Below are 20976 nucleotides of genomic sequence, written 5' to 3'. Positions count from 1 at the left end.
ATCAACACCCGAACTGCAAGCTATAATCACTCAGGCTCTAGCAGAAAATAGGCGAGCGGGTATCTGTAATACCAGCGTTCGTTACAGCAGGAGACAATGCCAGGCTGTTAGGGTGGTGCCTGGCACTAAAACCCTACGATGTCACAATCCACTACCAACCCTGCAAGCACAATGGAAACACCGACGAGTTGTCAAGACAGACAGAACTGGAGAGATGATCCGTGAGTACTCCCCCGGACATCCCCAAGCCGATCCGTTGGGATCAGACTGTGTATGCCGGCTTGTGGTTAAGTGGAAGCTGTGTGACAAAGCCAGTGACAAAGGGCAGTTTGTCACAGCGACCCCTGTTTGTGTGTATTGAAGACCCCTTGCATGGGGCTATGCATAAAAGCCGTGTGTGGCTCAATAAAATTGTGCTGTACCTCCAGAGCTGTGTCTCGTCCAGTTACTGGGGGAAAATTGGTCTCTTATTACTCTAAGTGGTTCCTGAGCGGCTGAAAGTAAGATATAAACGGAGGTAACTGGTCGGGTTACCCGGGGTCCACTACATAATAATTATAATTAATCTTTTAAAAAGAGGTTTAAAAAGCTATGTGTTTGTGGTTTTTTTTTTTTTTTTTTTTTTTTAAGTGTTAAATTGAGGCCAGAGTTGCATGTGTTATAGCTTCCTGTTTAGCAATTTGTACGGACTATGGTATCTCTATCCCGCTCAGAAGTTTTTTAATTATATAATTCGGAGGTGTTGGGTTACCATGGTACTGATCACTTAATGCTCGAGTTAGATATGATATTTATCTCATAGTGTAAAAATTCTGTGTTTCAGTGGCTGACAACGTGTTGAAGAAAACACATATCTTGCAGAGTTGCGAGCTCCAGCTCTCCCCTTATCATCCATCCATCCTGGGACCACCTCAGGCATCTACTGCAAGCACATCTGCTGTTGGGGCCCCACAGAACGCTGAGCCAACAGAGGCAACAATGAATAGACAGGAACCCAGCACAGAGAACAGAAATTTTCCAACACAGAGGCTCATACAGGAGCAAGATTCTGTGCTCTCTGAGGAGCAGAGTTTAGAGCAATGCGGGCTTCCAACGGAAGAGCATAGAACACAGGTCAGCCAAATGCTCCCAGAAGAGCAAAGGATGGAGCAATGCGAGCCACAGCTGGAAGGGCAGCAGGATTACATAGAGAGCACAAGTTTACCTTTGTGTAGTCCTCAAGACTGTGATACTGTAACAATGGCTGAGTTAGGACAACCAAGCGGGCACTTAGTAGGAAACCCAACAGAAATGGAGATCCTGATGAAGCCAGCTGAAATACGCTTCCTGCAAGAACATACTCATGATCTCCTTGCCAGCATGGATCAAGTGACTGTTTTACCACTGGAGATAGGTGACAAGACAGGCTTTAAAGTAAGTCTCATCACAACGTACACCAAACTCATGCAAACTATCTCCCTCTCCATTTTGTGTTGCTGCTTGCCTTTCACACATGCTAGAGCAGTTGCACTACAACGCTGCATGCTATGCCTTACAGAAACTTAGACAAAGGGTTGTGTCTTTCTGGCATCGTTGTTGTAACTGTCCGATGGACTTGTACTGATCTTCATGAAAGGTAATTTTTTTCTGCGTCACTAATGACGCGACCTGGACATTTAAACCCCATCTGCCTTTAGCCCGCTGCGCTGTTGTGGTTCTCAATGTCCCAATAGCGTATACCTTTCTTATTCCTGTTATTTGTGGTTTTGATCTTGGCTAGATAATCCATGGATCTTTATACCCCTGGCCTTCAGATCTGATATCTTATTTATGTTGTTTTCTCCTACTCGTGGCCTTACTTGTACTCTGACTATTCGCTATCATTAAAGGGAAACTCCAGTGCCAGAAAAACGATCCGTTTTTCTGGCACTGGAGGGTCCTTCTCCCTCCCACCCACCAATCCCCGGTTACTGAAGGGGTGAAAACCCTTTCAGTGACTTACCTGAGGCAGCGGCGATGTCCCTCGCCGCTGTCTCCGCCTCCGCGACACTCCTCCTTGTGATTGCGGCGGCCGGTGGGCGAGACTGATCTCGCCCACCGGCCGAGGAGACCTAATGCGCATGCGCGGAAATGCTGCGCATGCGCATTACGTCTCCCCATAGGAAAGCATTGAAAAATCATTTCATTGCTTTCCTATGGGGTTTTGAGCGACGCTGGAGGTCCTCACACAGCGTGAGGACGTCCAGCGACGCTCTAGCACAGGAAACCTGTGCTAGAAACTAGGAAGTGACCTCTAGTGGCTGTCTAGTAGACAGCCACTAGAGGTGGAGTTAACCCTGCAAGTGTAATTATTGCAGTTTTTCATAAACTGCAATAATTACATTGCAGGGTTAAGGGTAGTGGGAGTTGGCACCCAGAGCACTCCAATGAGCAGAAGTGGTCTGGGTGCCTGGAGTGTCCCTTTAAGTCCAGATATGCTAAGGACCAGTAATACAAAATACTCTGCCTGTCCACCTATACATGGGTTGGGGGTTTTCTGTGTTAGGGTACCCGTCTGCCTTGACAAAGACTGACTTTTGTGATCAATTCCATTTGTTCCTTTATTTGCACCCTTCCTCAGCTTGATCATTTACTCCATTTTGTCTTCATGTGCAACACCCTCCACATTGGCAACTGTCTCACATTGTCAACTTCATCTTTACTCAACTAGTACATTTTCTCCCTATACATTGCATTTTTTCTTTCTGTACTTTCTCATTCTCTGTTTCTGTCCCAGGTTACCGGTAATGCAGTTTCCTGTCAGACCGCCATCGAACTTCTCCGCCATATAGTGTCTTCTATATCATCTCGGTCTGTTACCTTGGAGTACCCAAGTATAGTCTGCTTCCTCTTGGGTGAAGAAGGACAAAAAGTGGTTCGGAGAACTGAACAGGACTATAACTGTGTCATTGACACTTCACAGTTGAGCTGGAAAGTACTGAACTCAGAGGTAGGTTGACTTACAATATCTGTGAATTTGGGCTCAGCTCTGACAAATTGCCCTGAGGCTTGGCAAACATTATTTTTTACTTCAAGGGGGATCAAGAGAAGACCAAGAATGGCATGCTTTTCATTGGGAACCAAAAGCCCCAAGTCCACTTGTCACTGGGATTAAAAACCTGAGTAGAGTGTGATTCTCCTCCCTCAAGGGATTGGAAGACTGAGCCCAAGTGTGGTTCTTCTATTTTAGGAATCAGGCTTCTATTTCCCTGTGGCTGCATAGACACTATAACTCCACAAGTGTCTATGGACCCACAGGGAATTACAAACATGGGTCCAAATATTGTTATCCTCTCCAAATATATCACACACCCGAGACACTCCAGTCCTTCCCTGGGAATCCCCACCTCTGACGCTCGCCTTCAAGACTTCTCTAGGGCTGCACCTATTCTGTGGAACTCCCTTCCCTCCTCAATCAGACTTTCACCCAGCCTCCACTCCTTCAAAAAATCTTTGAAAACTCACTTCTTCGTTAAAGCGTATCAATTAAACTGTCAGCAGGCTTCTCATCCCCCACCCCATGACTCCTTTCCTGCAACTGTCAAAAATGACCTACCAAGTACTCAATAAACCCTTCTCTAACAAACTATTTAATTCCCCTACTTTAACCCGTTTGTGTCACTATACCCCACTCCCTCTAGCATGTAAGCTCATTGAGCAGGGCCCTCAACCCCCTCTGTTCCTGTACGTCCAGTGGTCTGATCTCAATTATGTGTCTGTTAGTCCACCCATTGTACAGCGCTACGGAATTTGTTGGCGCTATATAAATAATAAAATAATAATAATAATCAAAGGCTGGAATTTAGACCTCACATATAATCTGAAGCACAAGACCAAGTTTGGCTCTCCTCCCTTGAGAATCAGAAGCCTTTGAAAATACATAGGTCACACACCTCAAATTATACCCGTCTTTGTAATTTTAAAACTCTGTCCGGGTTATTTACTAAAGTGAGAATTGTTGGGAATTCAAAATTAATTACAAATTTAAGGTCAAAGTGAGAATTTTCCAGTTTGGCTACTTCGACTTGAAATTTTAAAATCACTTTAAATTCGTAGTTTAGCGAATAATCCTCGGTATCTCATTTTATATTATATAAATCCCTAGTATATTTCCACTGCATGACTAATGCCTGATCCTATGCATGATGACCCCTCCCCCCTACTTATTGTCCATGACCCCCCCTCTACTCATTGATCTCCTGACTGGCCACCCCAAGATTCTAATTTCAAAATCCCCACAAATTAACGGATTTTAAATCTATGACTTGCAGTACGTGAAACCCTGGAGTCTACTCAAGGATGGTGTCCCAATGGAGATAGGTTCTGACCACACACCTACAGCTGATGAAGTACTGAAACCACCAAATGCGTTCCTGTCTGCAGACATAGGTGAGTCATATAGTAACATTTTTAATATATTGTCAATTTACCAATATGACAAACTCCCCTTTCCAAGTTAGTTTGCCACGAGTTACTGGAGGAACCTGCTTGCCAGTTTCTTGCCCACAGACTATGGGCCCTGTAAAATGTGATGTAAAAGTCTCTGTTCGTGTATTTGGACTATATGGTTCTGTAACGAACAGCCACACGAACAGGAGACCACCCTGGAGCTTGTTAAGCCTAATTGATACTTTGTAGCAATTTCCACCACAGTGTTCTAAGTGTTCGTCTGGGTGGCTGCAATTCCTATGGACAAACACGAGGTGGCGGCCATCTTGTTCGCATGAAACCAGGCAGCGGTGTTTGGTCGTTCATGGAACTATTTTCGGACACTGATATTCCTGGACACCGCTGGACTTCCATGATCGCCTGCGTTCAGTTCTACAACGCTTAGAAAGACACTGTTCGGTGGAAACGTTCCCACGAACAAGGGGAACAAGGTGAGTTGGTGCATTTGTTTTTTTACTCACTGTTGCCTGGTGGCCGACCTGGAAGTTTGGGTAGGTTCCCCGGAAGTACCGTTGCGGAACGTGGATATGTTGCCCCGGGCGCTGAGAGGAGCTGGTGGTGCCGTTTTTTGAGTTGCTGGTGTTGGCGGTCTGTGGTGCGAGGGCCTGTTTGATTGCCTGGAAGGTATCCTGGCTGTAACTAGGCCTGGAATTCTGCACAAGGAAATCCTACTGGTGCAAACTGGAAGCGGAAGTGACCAGTCAACGTCAGCCCAGTATGGAGGTAGGTTTGAGTTTATATAGGCCGGATCAAGTTTGGTGGAAGTCTCTTTGGACCGACCGCAGCATTGATTTCCTGCCCAAAACAGTTCCACAAAATGTGGCTGTGCGGCCTGTCTATTTCTGATACTAAGTTCAGTTCAACGGGAACCGTTCGTGCAAATGTCGATGTTAAAGTGCCGTTTGAATTCTCGAACGGCGTACAACTCCAGTTGAAGAGTTGAAGTTCAGAGAAGGTAAGGTTTCTGCGGTGTTCGTGCCATCGCGTGTCCAATTCGAGTTCCATGAACTTGACGACCAAACACCGCTAAACGGGTTCGACTAGACAAGATGGCCGCTGCCACGTGTTCGGCTATACGAATGGTGACCAACCAGCCATTCGTCAATTAGCTGTGGTTAACAGCAGCTCCTGGGAGGTAAATGAGGGACACACTCTGTGAAGGACTTTTATGCAATTGCCTATATGCTTCAGTTTAATTCTCTCCCTGCTATTTTAAGGTCTATATTGTTCGGTTCCAAATGTCAAGAATGAATGTATTTTAAAGTGTTTTATGTATTTTTGTAACCATGTGGTTAATGGAGTCTGCCTCTAGCCCTGGATAATTGAATTACTTCCCCCTTTGTCTCCAGGATAGAGGCCTCTATAAAATCTGCTTAAGCCAGATTTAGCCATGCTGACAGGGGTTTTAAAAGATACTTGTACTAACTTTTTAACCCCTGGTCTGATTCATGCCATTTTTTAATATGTTGTTCCCTTGAATGGATTGATTGTGAATATGTAATTTTTATGTGAATGTGATGTATGGTTTTATAGTTATGAATGTTAGGTAAAAAGTATGTTAAACTGTAAATGTTCTGGCCAGCAGATAATTGAGCTATGTATATTGCTAAAACTCAATTATCTAGCCTGGCCCAGAGGAGGAGTTTTGTGTTGCATAAATTGTGAGTTCTGTGTGCCAGTAAATCAGTCTTGTTCCAGCATTAAGTTTTGGCTCATGTGTGGATTATTCGGCGATTCCAGGGATATTTCTACTTGTGGAATATTGGGTGATTTTACTTTTATGGGAAGAAGGGAATGCTTGACGGGGATATTTTCTACTACCGTCACACACTCCACTTGTGTGTGGTCCGGCTGTTCAGTCGTTTGTTCGGTAAGTCCAAATGCCGAACCATATAGGGAAAAAAGCATGAACAAGCCGTTTCACAGTCTTGGGACACAGTTTTAGCGCAGGGGCCATAATCCTGGGGCAAGAGGCTGGCAGGTAGGTCTCTCCAAGTACCAAGTGTCGAGGTTACTTTAGCCACAGTCATCTTCTCTCATAAGTCCAATATCAGCTTTGCCCAACAACTTATCATGTAGTGATTAGACAGGGAACCGGAGAGACCTGCTAGTCACAGTGTCTTGCACCCAGCAAGGCTGGAATCGGACAGGTTCATTTTGTGAAAAACGAATCCATCAACCCATGTACAAGGTTATCTTGGAAGAAAACTCACTTCCTTCTGTTCTGACAACATTCCACAACTTTGAGGATTGGATTTTTTTTATGCAGGACAATTTTCCATGCCACACAGCCAGGTCAATCAAGGTGTGTAAGAAGGATCACCGTCAGGGCCAGCTCAGTGTCCAGACCTGAACCCCATTGAAAACATCTGGATTGTGCTAAAGAGGAAGATGGATGGTCACAAGCCCTCAAACAAAGCCAGGAGTCACACAAAGTTACCCAACGTGTCGCTGTGACAGAAAATCAGGGTTATGCCACCAAATACAGATTTCCGAACTCTTCCCAAGTTAAAACATTAGTATTGTGTTTGATAATACCAACAAAACAAGTTTATTCATTTTTAGAGTTCTGAAAATGCTGTATCTTTTGTTTATTACTTTACCAGTTGTCTCTACAAATAAATGCTCAAAATTACAATATTTTTATTTGGAATTTGGGAGAAATGTTGTCAGTAATTTATAGAATAAAATATTTTTTTTTTTTTCTCAAATAGAAAAATGTAATATCCACATTCAAGACAAAACGGATTGCCTATAAATGCTGATATAGTCTGGATAACACAATGTTGATCTGACTTAGAACCAAATGTATAAGAGTCAGGGTAATTGCTAAAGCAAAGTTACTTTTCTCTGGCTGTAAAATAACTCCATTAGGATTCCTACAATAAAGGCTTTATTGTGAATTGGCCAAGCTATGGGGCATCCTAAGGGTTAATTGAGTCCAGTTAGCAAGGTACAGGGAGATAGTCAGTTTCAATACTAAATGTTCACTGCGATATGTGAACGTAGCTTGAAGTAAGACTGATATACATCAAAGATAGTGGACATTTGCCATTGGCCATATACCTCATAATAGTATCTTAGTTTAGTAATGTGTAAAGCAGCAATAATAGTATCTTAGTGTTACAGACCGTTTCAGCATAAAAGGGGAAAAATCCGTTTAGGCGATAATCCCCTTTTCCCAAAAAGGCACAGCTACTCTAAAAGCACCAAAACTCCCGAATTTGGATATAACCGAATGTACCAAACTCCCAAACTGCATACAAGGGAATAAGGTAGCACTCCAACTGGAACCTCACGAATAGCTGCTAGCAGACGAACAGGAAAAGCAGACATCAGCTTACACTCCTAGCAATCAATCTTCCAGCAGCATACAGTGAATCCCCCCAAGAACGAGACAAGGCTCCGTGTTGAGGGTCAAGCAGTGGTCTGTTTATTCAGGGCTACCTGCCCCTGTATTTATGCAGGTCTCCCACCTGGTGGACACTCCCCTAGGGGACCAAATGGAAGACTGAAACAGCAGACAGACATGTATCAGATTAGTACATATAGCCATGTAACGGATCAACTGGCACCCCGACTGGGTACCTCAGTTGAAAGATGCTCCTAGCGCTTCCAGAGGACTCCAAGCACTCCACCAGACACCATAAGCACCGCAGGCTGCAGCTATCTCCCTTCAGAACGAAGCAGGAACAAGCTCTTACAAGAGCAAGAGCTCAGTGAGTATAGCAAGGGGATATGCCTAGCATAGCAATCCCTTGTAGCAGATTCCCCCAATAAGAGACAGGACTCAAGTTGAGGGTAAAAATAGAACTCTCTGGCTGCTAGCTTGCAGCCCTTTTTATTAGGTGCTCCCATGAAGGGGAGGGACACACACAGTAACGTACATTAACCAATCACACAATAGTTACATCCCACACATAGCCCTCCCCTCTACCTGTAAACTAATTATCTGTACACACAGGAAAATACAATTATCATAGGTAGGGAAAATACAGTTTTTACACAACATTCATAACTCCCAAAATATACATCACATTCGCATAAAAATACATATTCACAATCAATCCATTCAGGGGAATAACATATAAAAAAATGGCATGAATCAGACCAGGGGTTCAAAAGTTAGTAAAAGTATCTTTTGTTCCCCCTGGCTCAAACAGTAAAAGTAAAACATCCCCACAATGCATCCTGGCTTCCTCCCTTCTGCCCTGGAGATAATTGGAGAAGGAATCTAATTATCTCCAAAGACAGAGCCAAACTCCATTACCCACATGGCAGACAAAAAGACTGTATCAGTATGTAATTTTATGTCTTTTACTTTTAGTACATAAAACACACATTTCTACATATCCCCAGATAGCTTTGATCTGACTGCACATTATTAGATGAATGGCACTCAGATCACACGAATAAGCCTTTCTGCAGGGAAAATAAACAGTTTAACCTGCAGGGCCATAGTCCAAAGGCAAGAGGCGGGCAAGCAGCCCCCTCCAAGGACAGGTGGCGAGGTCGGTTTCGCCACAAGCCACAATACCTTCCCACCATGCATCTTGGTTTCCTCCTCTCTGTCCTGGAGATAATTGAATTACTTCATTAATTATCTCCCAGGACAAAGGCCAGACTCCATTATGCATGTGGGGACACAAACACAGTAATATGCTTTAAAATATATATAGTTACTTGTTACACATTAAATAGGGACATGTTACATATCCCCAGATAGCTCAGGTCTGGGTGCACATTATTAGGTGAATGGCACCCAGACTACACGAATACAGTTTAATCGCCATGGAGCCAAAGTCTTTAATCACACGAATAGGCTCCATGGCATAGCTATCTGGGTTACCACAGTTCACATAAGAATACCGAATGAACGGCTGTTCGGCTACATCCCCACGAACAGGAACCAGGAGACGGACGGCTCAGCGGTGTTCGTGCAAATAAGTGTCCGATTATAGTTCCATAAGTTAGGTGCCGAACACCGCTGGCCGTACGGTACTTGTAAAATGGCCGCCGCCACGTGTTCGGTCGACGAACAAAGACCACCCTGGATTAGTCAATTAAGCTGCGGTTAACCGCAGCTTCACGGAGGTAAATTGAGGGCACACTCCAGCTCCCGGGTGGCCTGGCAATCGGTAGTTTGTTCGGTAGATAAAATCTACCGAACACCCCGGCAGAAAAGGCACGAATAAGCCTTTCTGCAGGGCAAATAAGTATTTTACAGTCTGGCCCATAGTCCAAAGGCAGCAGGCGGGCAACCAGGCTCCTCCAATACAATGTGGCGAGATTGGTTTCGTCACACTTAGTTTAGTAATGTGTAAAGCAGCACTTTTAGTTAGTTAAAGAAAAGCATAGAGATAAGATACGGCCTCTCTCCCTGTTAAGCTTACCAGACAGTCAGAGATTAGAAAAAGAAAAGAAAGGTTAAGTGCTATTAAAATTATACCATGTTAAATATGCATGGTATAGTACACCAAGGTGACCCTGTGAGATAAGAAAATAGCCCGACGCGCGTTTCGATGTACTGCGTGTCCACCTTCGTCAGGGGTAAGAGATACACTGACTCTGCATCAACTATGACACTTTCAGCCCCACGTGGGGTCCTTAACTGGCAGCCAATCCAATGGTGCCGTTTTAATTGTAATTAAGCAATTGCAGATTGCTTAATTTTGTTATGGAACAGCCCCTGTTCAACAGCCAGTTAGTAATTCTAGTAATTTTTTTGTCGCAGACTATTCCAACTTTTATATTGCTCTTAATTTATTTTTCTCAAATACCTATAAATATTAAAACCAGAGAAACTGCTTGATTTGCTGTGGTCTCTCATTTATTTATTTTTTAGAGGTGTGTGTCTATATACCGGTATATATATATATATATTTGGTGTGTGTATGTATGTAAGTATTTGATCCCCTGCTGATTTTGAACATTTGTCCACTGACAAAGAAATTATCAGTCTATAATTTTAATGGTAGGTGTATCTTAACCCCTTCGCGACCGCTGATGGTTCAGGACTGTCATCGGAAAAATCCCCTTGAGGACCGGTGACGGTCCTGAACCGTCTGTTAGGGACCAGGAACCAGATAGAGATAGAACTAGATGCAAAAACACCTTTATTAATAAATAACAAATAAAGAAATAACCAAAAGCAAAGTCCAGGAATCAAGCAGGGGTCAGTCACCAGAGCGGGTAGTCAGACAAGCCAGGATCAGGAGCACGGAGAGCAGCGGAGTCAGGAACACGGAGAGCAGCGGAGTCAGGAACCAGGAACAAACAGGAAACACAGGAACAAGGCCGGAGTCAGGAACCAGGAACAAACAGGAACAAGGAGACTTCTGGGGAACAGGAAACCACGCAAGGGCAAGGAGGTTCTGGGCTTAGCTGCTTAAATAGGCAGAACTGATTAGCAGCAGGGTGATTACTACTCACAGGTGAGTAACCGTGGCAACAAGCAGAAGCAGCTCATAGTAATTGCAGCTGAAAACTCAATCACTGAAACAGAAAAGGGTTTAAAACAGCAAAGAAACCCTGACACCGTCATAGCGGTAATATGTACTTACCCGATCGCCGTCGCTCCCTCGGCGGCGATCAGCGTTGCTCCCGGTGTGGGGAGACTGCCTGACAGCACGAGGTTGGTTACTGGTTTGCTTATTGAGGCTTGGTAGTGCTTGGGAAGCAAAATCCAATTAGGTTATGGTGGGGAAAAAAAAAACAGGTGGAAGGGGTTTTCAATCCACATTTTTTCCCCACCATAACCTATATTAATATATATATACACTTGTATCAAAATACACTTTAAATAAATAAAAATAATATGAAATATAAATAATTTCATTTTTATACATAGATATATATAAATATGTCCATATACAAAATGACATAAATAATTATATAAATATACACGTAGACTTCAAATATATAAATATGCATATATATTTAAATTCTACGTGCGTATTTAGGTAATATTTTTACATAATTAAGTAATTTTATTGATTGCAATTTGAGGGACCTGCCTGCCAACCCAGGCCGAAAGTCCAGAGAATTTAATTTGCTAACACTGTATTTAACCCTGTAACTTTCTATGACACCCTAAAACCTGTACATGGGGGGTACTGTTTTACTCGGGAGACTTTGCTGAACACAAATATTAGTGATTCAAAACAGTAAAATGTACCGTATATACTCGAGTATAAGCCGAGTTTTTCAGCACATTTTTTGTGCTAAAAAACCCCAACTCGGCTTATACTCGAGTCAATAGTCTGTATTATGGCAATTTGCATTGCCATAATACAAACTGGGGCTGTGGGGGCTGCAGAGAGCGTTACTTACCTGTCCTGCAGCTCCTGTCAGCTCTCTCCTCCTCCGCGCCGTCAGTTCAGCACCTCGGTCAGCTCCCAGTGTAAATCTCGCGAGAGCCGCGGACGGGAGCTGCACGGACGGCGCGGAGGAGGAGAGAGCTGACAGGAGCTGCAGAACAGGTAAGTACAGCTCTGCCAGCTCCCCTCTCCCCCCCACTGAACTGCCAATGCTGGACCACCAGGGAAGGAGAGCCCCCCTCCCTGCCATGTATCAAGCAGGGAGGGGGGCCGAAAAAAAATAATTAGTAATAATTAAAAAAATTATAATAATTCAATAATAAATAATACAATAATAATAATAATAAAATTAAATAAATAAAAATAATAAATAATAATAAAAAAAATTAAAATAATAAAAAAAAGAAAAAGAAAAAATTGCCCACCCCCCACCAAGGCTCTGCAACACACACACACACACACACACACTGCACTCATACACACACACACACACATACTGCACTCATACACTGCACTCATACACTCACGCTGCACTCATACACACACGCTGCACTCATACACACACGCTGCACTCATACACACACGCTGCACTCATACACACACGCTGCACTCATACACACACGCTGCACTCATACACACACGCTGCACTCATACACACGCTGCACTCATACACACACGCTGCACTCATACACACACGCTGCACTCATACACACACGCTGCACTCATACACACACGCTGCACTCATACACACACGCTGCACTCATACACACACGCTGCACTCATACACACGCTGCACTCATCCACTCACGCTGCACTCATCCACTCACGCTGCACTCATCCACTCACGCTGCACTCATACACTCACGCTGCATTCATACACTCACGCTGCATTCATACACTCACACTGCATTCATACACACACTGCATTCATTATACACACACTGTAAATAAATATTCAGTTAATATATTTTTTTTAGGATCTAATTTTATTTAGAAATTTACCAGTAGCTGCTGCATTTCTAACCCTAGTCTTATACTCGAGTCAATAAGTTTTCCCAGGTTTTTTTTGGTAAAATTAGGGGCCTCGGCTTATATTCGGGTCGGCTTATACTCAAGTATATACGGTATTACAAATATGATATTGTCAGCGAAAGTGACTTTTTTTGCATTTTTCACACACAAACAGCACTCTTACTGATTATATAATTGTTGTAATACATTTTACGGTTTTGAAACACTAATATGTGTGTTCAGCAAAGTCTCCCGAGTAAAACAGTACCCCCCCCCCCCCCCATTTACAGGTTTTGTAGCGTTTTTGAAAGTTACAGAGTCAACTATAAGGGTCAAATATTTTTACATTGAAAATGGCCAGGTTGGTTACGTTGCCTTTGAGAGCGTATGGTAGCCCAGGAATGAGAATTACCCCCATGATGGCATACCATTTGCAAAAGAAGACCACCCAAGGTATTGCAAATGGGGTATGGCCAGTCTTTCTTAGTAGCCACTTAGTCATAAACACTGGCCAAAATTGGCGTTCAATTTAGTTTTTTACTTTTTTCACACACAAACAAATATAAATGCTAACTTTGGCCAGTGGTTGTGACTAAGTGGCTACTAAAAAGACTGGACATACCCCATATTGAATACCCTGCATTGTCTACTTAAAAAAAAAAATATGTGCATGTGGGGTGTGATTCAGAGATTTATGACAGATAATAGTATTACAAAGTCACTATTGATACATTTTAAAAATCTATATTTTGAAACAGCAATGTCCTAGTTGTACTTATAGCCCCATAACTTGCACACAAAAAAAGCACGTAAACACTGGGTATTTTTAAACTCAGGACAAAATTTTGAATCTATTTAGTAGTTTTTTACTTACCTACGAAAGCTAAAGAAAAAAGATTTTTCAAGCAAAAGTCAAAAAAATAATAAAATATGGTGAGAAATCGAAAAAAACATGTTTTTTAACGTAAAATATGACATGATACAAATAATGGTATGTAAAGAAAGCCCTTTTTGTGCTGAAACAAACAATATATAATTTGTATGGGAACAGTAAATGAGAGAGCGGAAAATTACAGCTAAACACAAACACCACAAAAGTGTCAAAAAGATGCCTGGTCCTTAACGTACAACATTGCCAAAACAGGCCGGTCCTTAACGTACAACATGGCCAAAACAGGCCGGTCCTTAACGTACAACATGGCCAAAACAGGCCGGTCCTGAAGGGGTTAACAGTGAGAGACAGAATAACAAAAAAAAAATCCAGAGAAACGCATGTCAAAAAGTTATAAATTGATTTGCATGTCAATGAGTGAAATAAGTATTTGATCCCCTATCAATCAGCAAGATTTCTGGCTCCCAGGTGTCTATTATACTGGTAACGAGCTGAGATTAGGAGCACTCTCTTTAAGAGAGTGCTCCTAATCTCAGCTCGTTACCTGTACAAAAGACACCTGTCCACAGAAGCATTCAATCAGATTCCAAACTCTCCACCATGCCTAAGACCAAAGAGCTGTCCAAGGATGTCAGGGACAAGATTGTAGACCAACACAAGGCTGGAATGGGCTACAAGACCATCGCCAAGTAGCTTGGTGAGAAGGTGACAACAGTTGGTACGATTATTCGCAAATGGAAGAAACACAAAATAACTCTCAGTATCCCTTGGTCTGGTGCTCCATGATCATGAGAATGGTGAGGAATCAGTCCATAACTACATGGGACGATCTTGTTAATGATCTCAAGGCAGCTGGGACCATAGGCACCAAGAAAACAATTGGTAACACACTACGACGTTAAGGACTGTAAGGTCCCCCTGCTCAAGAAAGCACATGTACAGGCCGTCTAAAGTTTGCCAATGAACATCTGAATGATTCAGAGGAGAACTGGATGAATGTGTTGTGGGGTCAGATGAGACCAAAATTTAGCTATAAAACATGGAGATGGAAAAGTTATGCTTTGGAGGTGTTTTTCTAACATATGTATATAGGTTACAGAGCAGTATATGGGGTTTTTATGGTAGAGAAATGAACATTCAATTCACAGGCAACAGCTCTGGTGGACATTCCTGTAGTCAGCATGCCAATTGCACGCTCCCTCAAAACTTGTGACATCTGTAGCATTGTGCTGTGTGATAAAACTGCACATTTTCGAGTGGACTTTTATTGTGGCCAGCCTAAGGCACACCTGTGCAATAATCATGCTGTCTAATCAGCATCTCGATATGCCACACCTGTGCAATAATCATGCTGTCTAATCAGCATCTCGATATGCCACCCCTGTGCAATAATCATGCTGTCTAATCAGCATCTTGATATGCCACCCCTGTGCAATAATCATGCTGTCTAATCAGCATCTCGATATGCCACACCTGTGCAATAATCATGCTGTCTAATCAGCATCTCGATATGCCACCCCTGTGCAATAATCATGCCGTCTAATCAGCATCTCGATATGCCACCCCTGTGCAATAATCATGCTGTCTAATCAGCATCTTGATATGCCACCCCTGTGCAATAATCATGCTGTCTAATCAGCATCTTGATATGCCACCCCTGTGCAATAATCATGCTGTCTAATCAGCATCTCGATATGCCACACCTGTGCAATAATCATGCTGTCTAATCAGCATCTTGATATGCCACCCCTGTGCAATAATCATGCTGTCTAATCAGCATCTTGATATGCCACCCCTGTGCAATAATCATGCTGTCTAATCAGCATCTCGATATGCCACACCTGTGCAATAATCATGCTGTCTAATCAGCATTTTGATATGCCACACCTGTGAGGTGGATGGATTATCTCGGCAAAGGAGAAGTGCTCACTAACACAGATTTAGACAGATTTGTGAACAATATTTGACAGACATAGGCCTTTTGTGTACATCGAAAAAGTCTTAGATCATTGAATTCAGCTCATGAAAAATGGGGCAAAAACAAAAGTGTTGCATTTATAATATTGTTCAGTGTATGTGTATATATATATATATATATACACATTCACAAAGAAACCAAGAGGGCTGCACTCACCTGAACATGCATACATTATAGGGTGCTGTGGGGCCAAAATATACAAAATACAAAATCTTAGAGATTGTAATAGTTTCATTTAAACCTGGATTTTTAATATCTTGAAGGAGGACAGAGGTGGAAATAGATTTCCAAGTTTGGAGTTTATAAAACAGCATTAACACCCAGCACTCCCAAGCAACCAAGTCCTGCAGAATCTTCAGAGCAGAGACTGGGCCCCTTAAAACAGCATTAACACCCAGCACTCCCAAGCAACCAAGTCCTGCAGAATCTTCAGAGCAGAGACTGGGCCCCTTAAAACAGCATTAACACCCAGCACTCCCAAGCAACCAAGTCCTGCAGAATCTTCAGAGCGGAGGTATCATCTCTGGAAGATCTACTCAAGAATACCTGTATTACTGATTCCTTTAAACTCTTATTTTAAAATTGTGTTCTATTCCATCTCCCTCCCTATACTATCACTACTTAATTGATAACTATATCTCCCATCCTGATCTTCTGTTTTTGTTTGTCTTAAAGCTGGTATGATCATGTCGTTTTATGTTTATTCTCTAAGACTCTTTGTTAATTGTTTGTTTAGCTAGTGTTACTACTCTGATAATCTAGTAAATTTATGTTCATGGTTTATGACTTTCACCTATCTGATCCTTCCTATCCTTTATCCCAAATGTTCTCTCCTTTTAGTTTTTCATCTCTAATTAATTACCTCAATAGCCCCATGTCTCCCCACCCATAATAGTGTGTTTTATTTCTTTTTTTTTTCTAACCTCAGACCTTATATTTCAGACTGGGCCCCTTAAAACACCATTAACACCCAGCACCCCCAAGCAACCAAGTCCTGCTGAATCTTCTGAGCAGAGGTATCATCTCTGGAAGATTGCCCACCATCCCCTCCCATGGTCATCAACGTACTTATAGATAGTGCACATCAGCTGGTTTCCTTAACACACCAATCAAGTCACTAAACCTCTCCTCACCTCAATTCATTTAACACACTGCATCCTTACAATGGTTTAAACACTCATTGATATTTGTGTGTATATATGATCTACATATCTATATAATACACATTTTCTCTAATGTTCTCCCTTCTATTTTTCACTTTAACACTAACTTCTCTCATCACTAAAATATCCCTATCCTTTCACTCACCTGTCCCTGGCAACACCATCATCATTACTTCCACCTTACTCCCCTCCCCTCTCTGTTCATCACATGCACTCTACACATACCTTTCCAGCCTATCTCCACCAACTTCTCCCAAATCCTCTACATACATACCCTCCTACAAAACTTTCAAATCCTACTCCCACCTTCACTTCCTTTCTATCCTTTTGCTCCTAGCAGCTGGTGATGTCTCTCCAAACCCCGGTCCCATCTCGGCAAACTCACCACATACTAACCCAAGGATCCACACTAATCTCATACCCATCTCATGTTCCTCTAAAACCTCCTTCAATACTGCCCTCTGGAACGCACGCTCTGTTTGCAATATTACTAAATCCACTGCTGTCCATGACTTCTTCATCTCTCGTTCTATAGATTTACTAGCCTTAACAGAAACCTGGCTCTCCCCCTCTGACACTGCCACCCCTGCATCTTTATCCTTCGGTGGTCTCCAACTTACCAACAACCCAAGAAACTCTGAATGTAAAGGTGGTGGTGTTGGGTTTCTCCTCTCCCCTCACTGCTCCTTTAAACCTCTTCCCACCCCCCCTTCTCTCTCTTTCCCATCATTTGAAATACATTCAATTCGCCTTTTCAAACCCTTCTCTGCTAACATTGCTGTTATTTATCGTCCCCCTGGTTCCCCTCTTCTCTTCCTTGACTACTTTGCTGCCTGGCTACCCTATTTCCTCTCTTCTAACATTCCATCCCTAATTCGCGGGGACTTCAATATTCCTATAAACCCACCTTTGACCTCTGCAGCCACTAAACTACTTTCAATTACTTCCTCCCTCGGGCTATCGCAGTGGGCAAATTCTCCCACCCATGTAGCTGGCAATACCCTTGACCTAATCTTCACTTATGCATGTACAGTATCTAATATCTGCAACACTCCATATCCACTCTCTGATCACCACCTCTTATCATTTGCTCTCACGTACCCCCTCACCCAACAACCTCAGCCTAACCCCCCTCAACTCAGGAGGGACCTTAATTCTCTTGATCTCCAACAGTTGTCAGCTGACATTGATTCACAACTGCTGTCCATCCCTTCCCTCTCCTGTCCTTCACAGGCCATCTCCATATATAACTCTACTCTTACATCTGCCTTGAACACTGCAGCGCCACTCCAAACAAGCACCTCGAGGAGGACCCGCCCCCAACCATGGCATACTAAATCAACGCGCTACCTGCAAAGATGCTCCCGTTGTGCTGAACGCTCCTGGAGGAAGTCTCGCACCCAATCAGACTTTCTCCATCATAGATTCATGTTGCTTTCATACAGTGCAGCCCTTGCCCTTGCCAAACAGTCCTATTTTTCCTCTCTCATTAGTTCATGTTCCCGCAACCCCAGGCATCTCTTTGACACCTTTAATTCTCTTCTTCGCCCTGCTGTGGCCACCCCCCAAACTAACCTTACTGCTGATAACTTCGCATGTTACTTCACTGACAAGATTGAACAGCTAAGGAAAGAATTCTCCCCTCCTTGCCTTTCTGTTTCTCAACCACACATAGATCATGCCTTTCCTACCCTTCAGACATTCTCCCCAGCTACTGACCAAGCGGTGGCTGCTCTTCTTTGCTCCTCTCACCCCACCACTTGCCCGCTCGATCCTGTCCCACCTCACCTTATCAGATCTCTCTCCACTTGTCTCGTGCCTTCTCTAACACACATCTTCAACTGCGCGCTCTCTTCTGGCATCGTCCCTGCTGACCTTAAACATGCCACTGTAGTACCTATACTAAAAAAAAACATCCCTCGACCCGTCCACCCCCTCTAACTACCGTCCCATATCCCTGCTCCCTTTTTCCTTAAAGCTTCTGGAAAGACTTGTCTTAACCCGTGTGTCTCATTTCCTCAATTCCAACTCTCTCCTTGACCCCCTTCAATCTGGCTTCCGCCCTCTCCACTCTACAGAGACTGCCCTTATCAAAGTTACTAACGACCTAATCGCAGCTAAATCCAAAAGCTACTACTCCATACTAATTCTTCTTGACCTCTCAGCGGCATTTGGCACCGTTGATCATGCTCGCCTCTTCAAACTCTTCAATCGCTTGGTCTCTGTGACTCTGTCCTCTCGTGGTTTTCCTCTTAGATCTCCCAACGCTCATTCAGTGTCTCATTTTCTAATGATACCTCCTCCCCTCGCCCTGTCTCGGTTGGAGTCCCCCAAGGCTCTGTCCTTGGTCCCCTTCTATTTTCTCTTTATACGGCATCTCTTGGCAAACTTATTACCTCTTTTGGATTCCACTACCACCTGTACGCTGATGACACCCAGCTATATCTCTCCTCCCCGGACCTCTCCCCTGCCGTCCTGCAACGTGTCACTGCTTGCCTTTCTTCCATCTCTGACTGGATGTCCTCCCGCTTTCTGAAACTCAATCTCTCAAAAACTGAGCTCCTTGTCTTTCCTCCTCCTAACACTGATCCTCCTCTTTCGCTTTCCCTTCAAGTTTGTGGTACCAACATCAGTCCATCCTTGCAAGCGCTCTGTCTTGGCGTCATACTTGACTCTGGTCTCACCTTTGAGCCTCACATCCAGCATGTTGCCAAATCCTGTAGATTCCATCTTAAAAACATAGCCCGCATCCGCCCCTTTCTTGCACCAGATACTACCAAGGAGCTTGTCCATGCTCTAGTAATTTCTCGCATGGATTATTGTAACCCTCTCCTAATTGGTCTTCCCAAAAGCCGTACTGCACCCCTACAGTCTCTAGAGAGGACAATCAGTCTAGCAGCAGCGTTCATTAGTCGTTTCTCTCACACCTCACCCCTCTGCCAGTCCTTACATTGGCTTCCTGTATGCTATAGGAGTCAATTCAAGGTACTAACTCACACCTATAAAGCACTGAACAACTCTAGCCCCTCTTATATCTCCTCACAGATCCTTAGGTATGTCCCTTCTCGGTCTCTCCGCTCTGCCCGTGACCACCTCCTGTCCGTTGTCTGCACCCGTATGGCCAACTCGCGCTTGCAGGACTTCTCGCGGGCGGCTCCCTTCCTATGGAATAGCTTGCCTACCCAGGGCCGGACTGGCCCACCGGGATACCGGGAAATTTCCCGGTGGGCCGCGGCACCTGGGGGCTGCACTGACCATGTATGTGCCACCGGGTGGCCGGTCCGGTGGCACACACTCTGAGGGGGCCGCATTCCGCGCTGGAGCCGCTGGAATGGGTGGCAGCCTCGCCGGTCCGGCGGCACTCCTGTCAGGCTGTCACTAGCGCTGACTCGCTGGGGGCTGAAGGAGGAGGGAGGAGCATGTCTCTGTACCATGCTCCCTCGCGGTTCCTGTGCTGGGAATTGTACATTTGTGCATGGTACAGAGACCTGCTCCTCCCTCCTCCTTCAGCCCCCAGCGAGTCAGCGCTAGTGACAGCCTGACAGGAGTGCCGCCGGACCGGCGAGGCTGCCACCCGCTCCGGCGGCTCCAGCAAAAAACCCTACTCACTACTCGCAGGTAAATGGGAGGGGAAGACGGGAATAAAGAGACACAAGGGGAGGGGACAAATAAAACAGAGGGGCACAGGGAAAGGATGGGGGAAAGAGACACAGAGGAAGAAAAAGTGGGAATAGAGAGATGGTGGAGGGAGGAAAAAGAAACAGGGGGAGAGAGAGAGGAAGGGGGGAGAGAGAGACAGAGGGGGAGAGAGAGAGAGGGGAAGAGAGATGTGGTGGAGAGAGAGACAGAGAGGAAGAGAGATGTGGGGGAAAGAGAGAGACACAGGGAAAGGGGGGAGAGAGATGTGAGGGAAAGATGTGGGGGAGAGAGAGAGAGGGGAAGAGATATGTGGGGGAGAGAGAGACACAGGGAAAGGGGGGAGAGAGATGTGGGGGAGAGAGAGAGACAGAGGGAAAGAGAGATGTGGGGGAGAGAGAGACACACAGGGAAAGGGGGGAGAAAGAGACCGAGGGGAAGAGAAACAGTGGGAGAAAGGAGAGAGACAAACAAGGGGAGGGGGAGAAAGAGCCCCCACCCACGAGGCTC

At 44.3% G+C, this 20976-nt stretch overlaps 1 protein-coding gene across 1 annotated transcript in view; it reads left to right on the top strand.

The window, feature by feature from the left end:
• PARP10 (poly(ADP-ribose) polymerase family member 10) overlaps nt 1-20976 on the top strand; it is a 140606-nt gene that overhangs the window by 112961 nt on the left and 6669 nt on the right. Inside the window, exons 5-7 of the mRNA XM_063450905.1 lie at nt 824-1413; nt 2756-2968; nt 4290-4407. Coding sequence (XP_063306975.1) covers nt 824-1413; nt 2756-2968; nt 4290-4407 — 921 coding nt within the window. The remainder of the gene's footprint in view (nt 1-823; nt 1414-2755; nt 2969-4289; nt 4408-20976) is intronic.

The sequence above is a fragment of the Pelobates fuscus genome, chromosome 4 (genome assembly GCF_036172605.1).
Source record: "Pelobates fuscus isolate aPelFus1 chromosome 4, aPelFus1.pri, whole genome shotgun sequence".
Lineage (NCBI taxonomy): Eukaryota > Metazoa > Chordata > Amphibia > Anura > Pelobatidae > Pelobates > Pelobates fuscus.
Note: the sequence above shows the minus strand (reverse complement) of the source record. Positions and strands in the feature narration are given on the sequence as shown.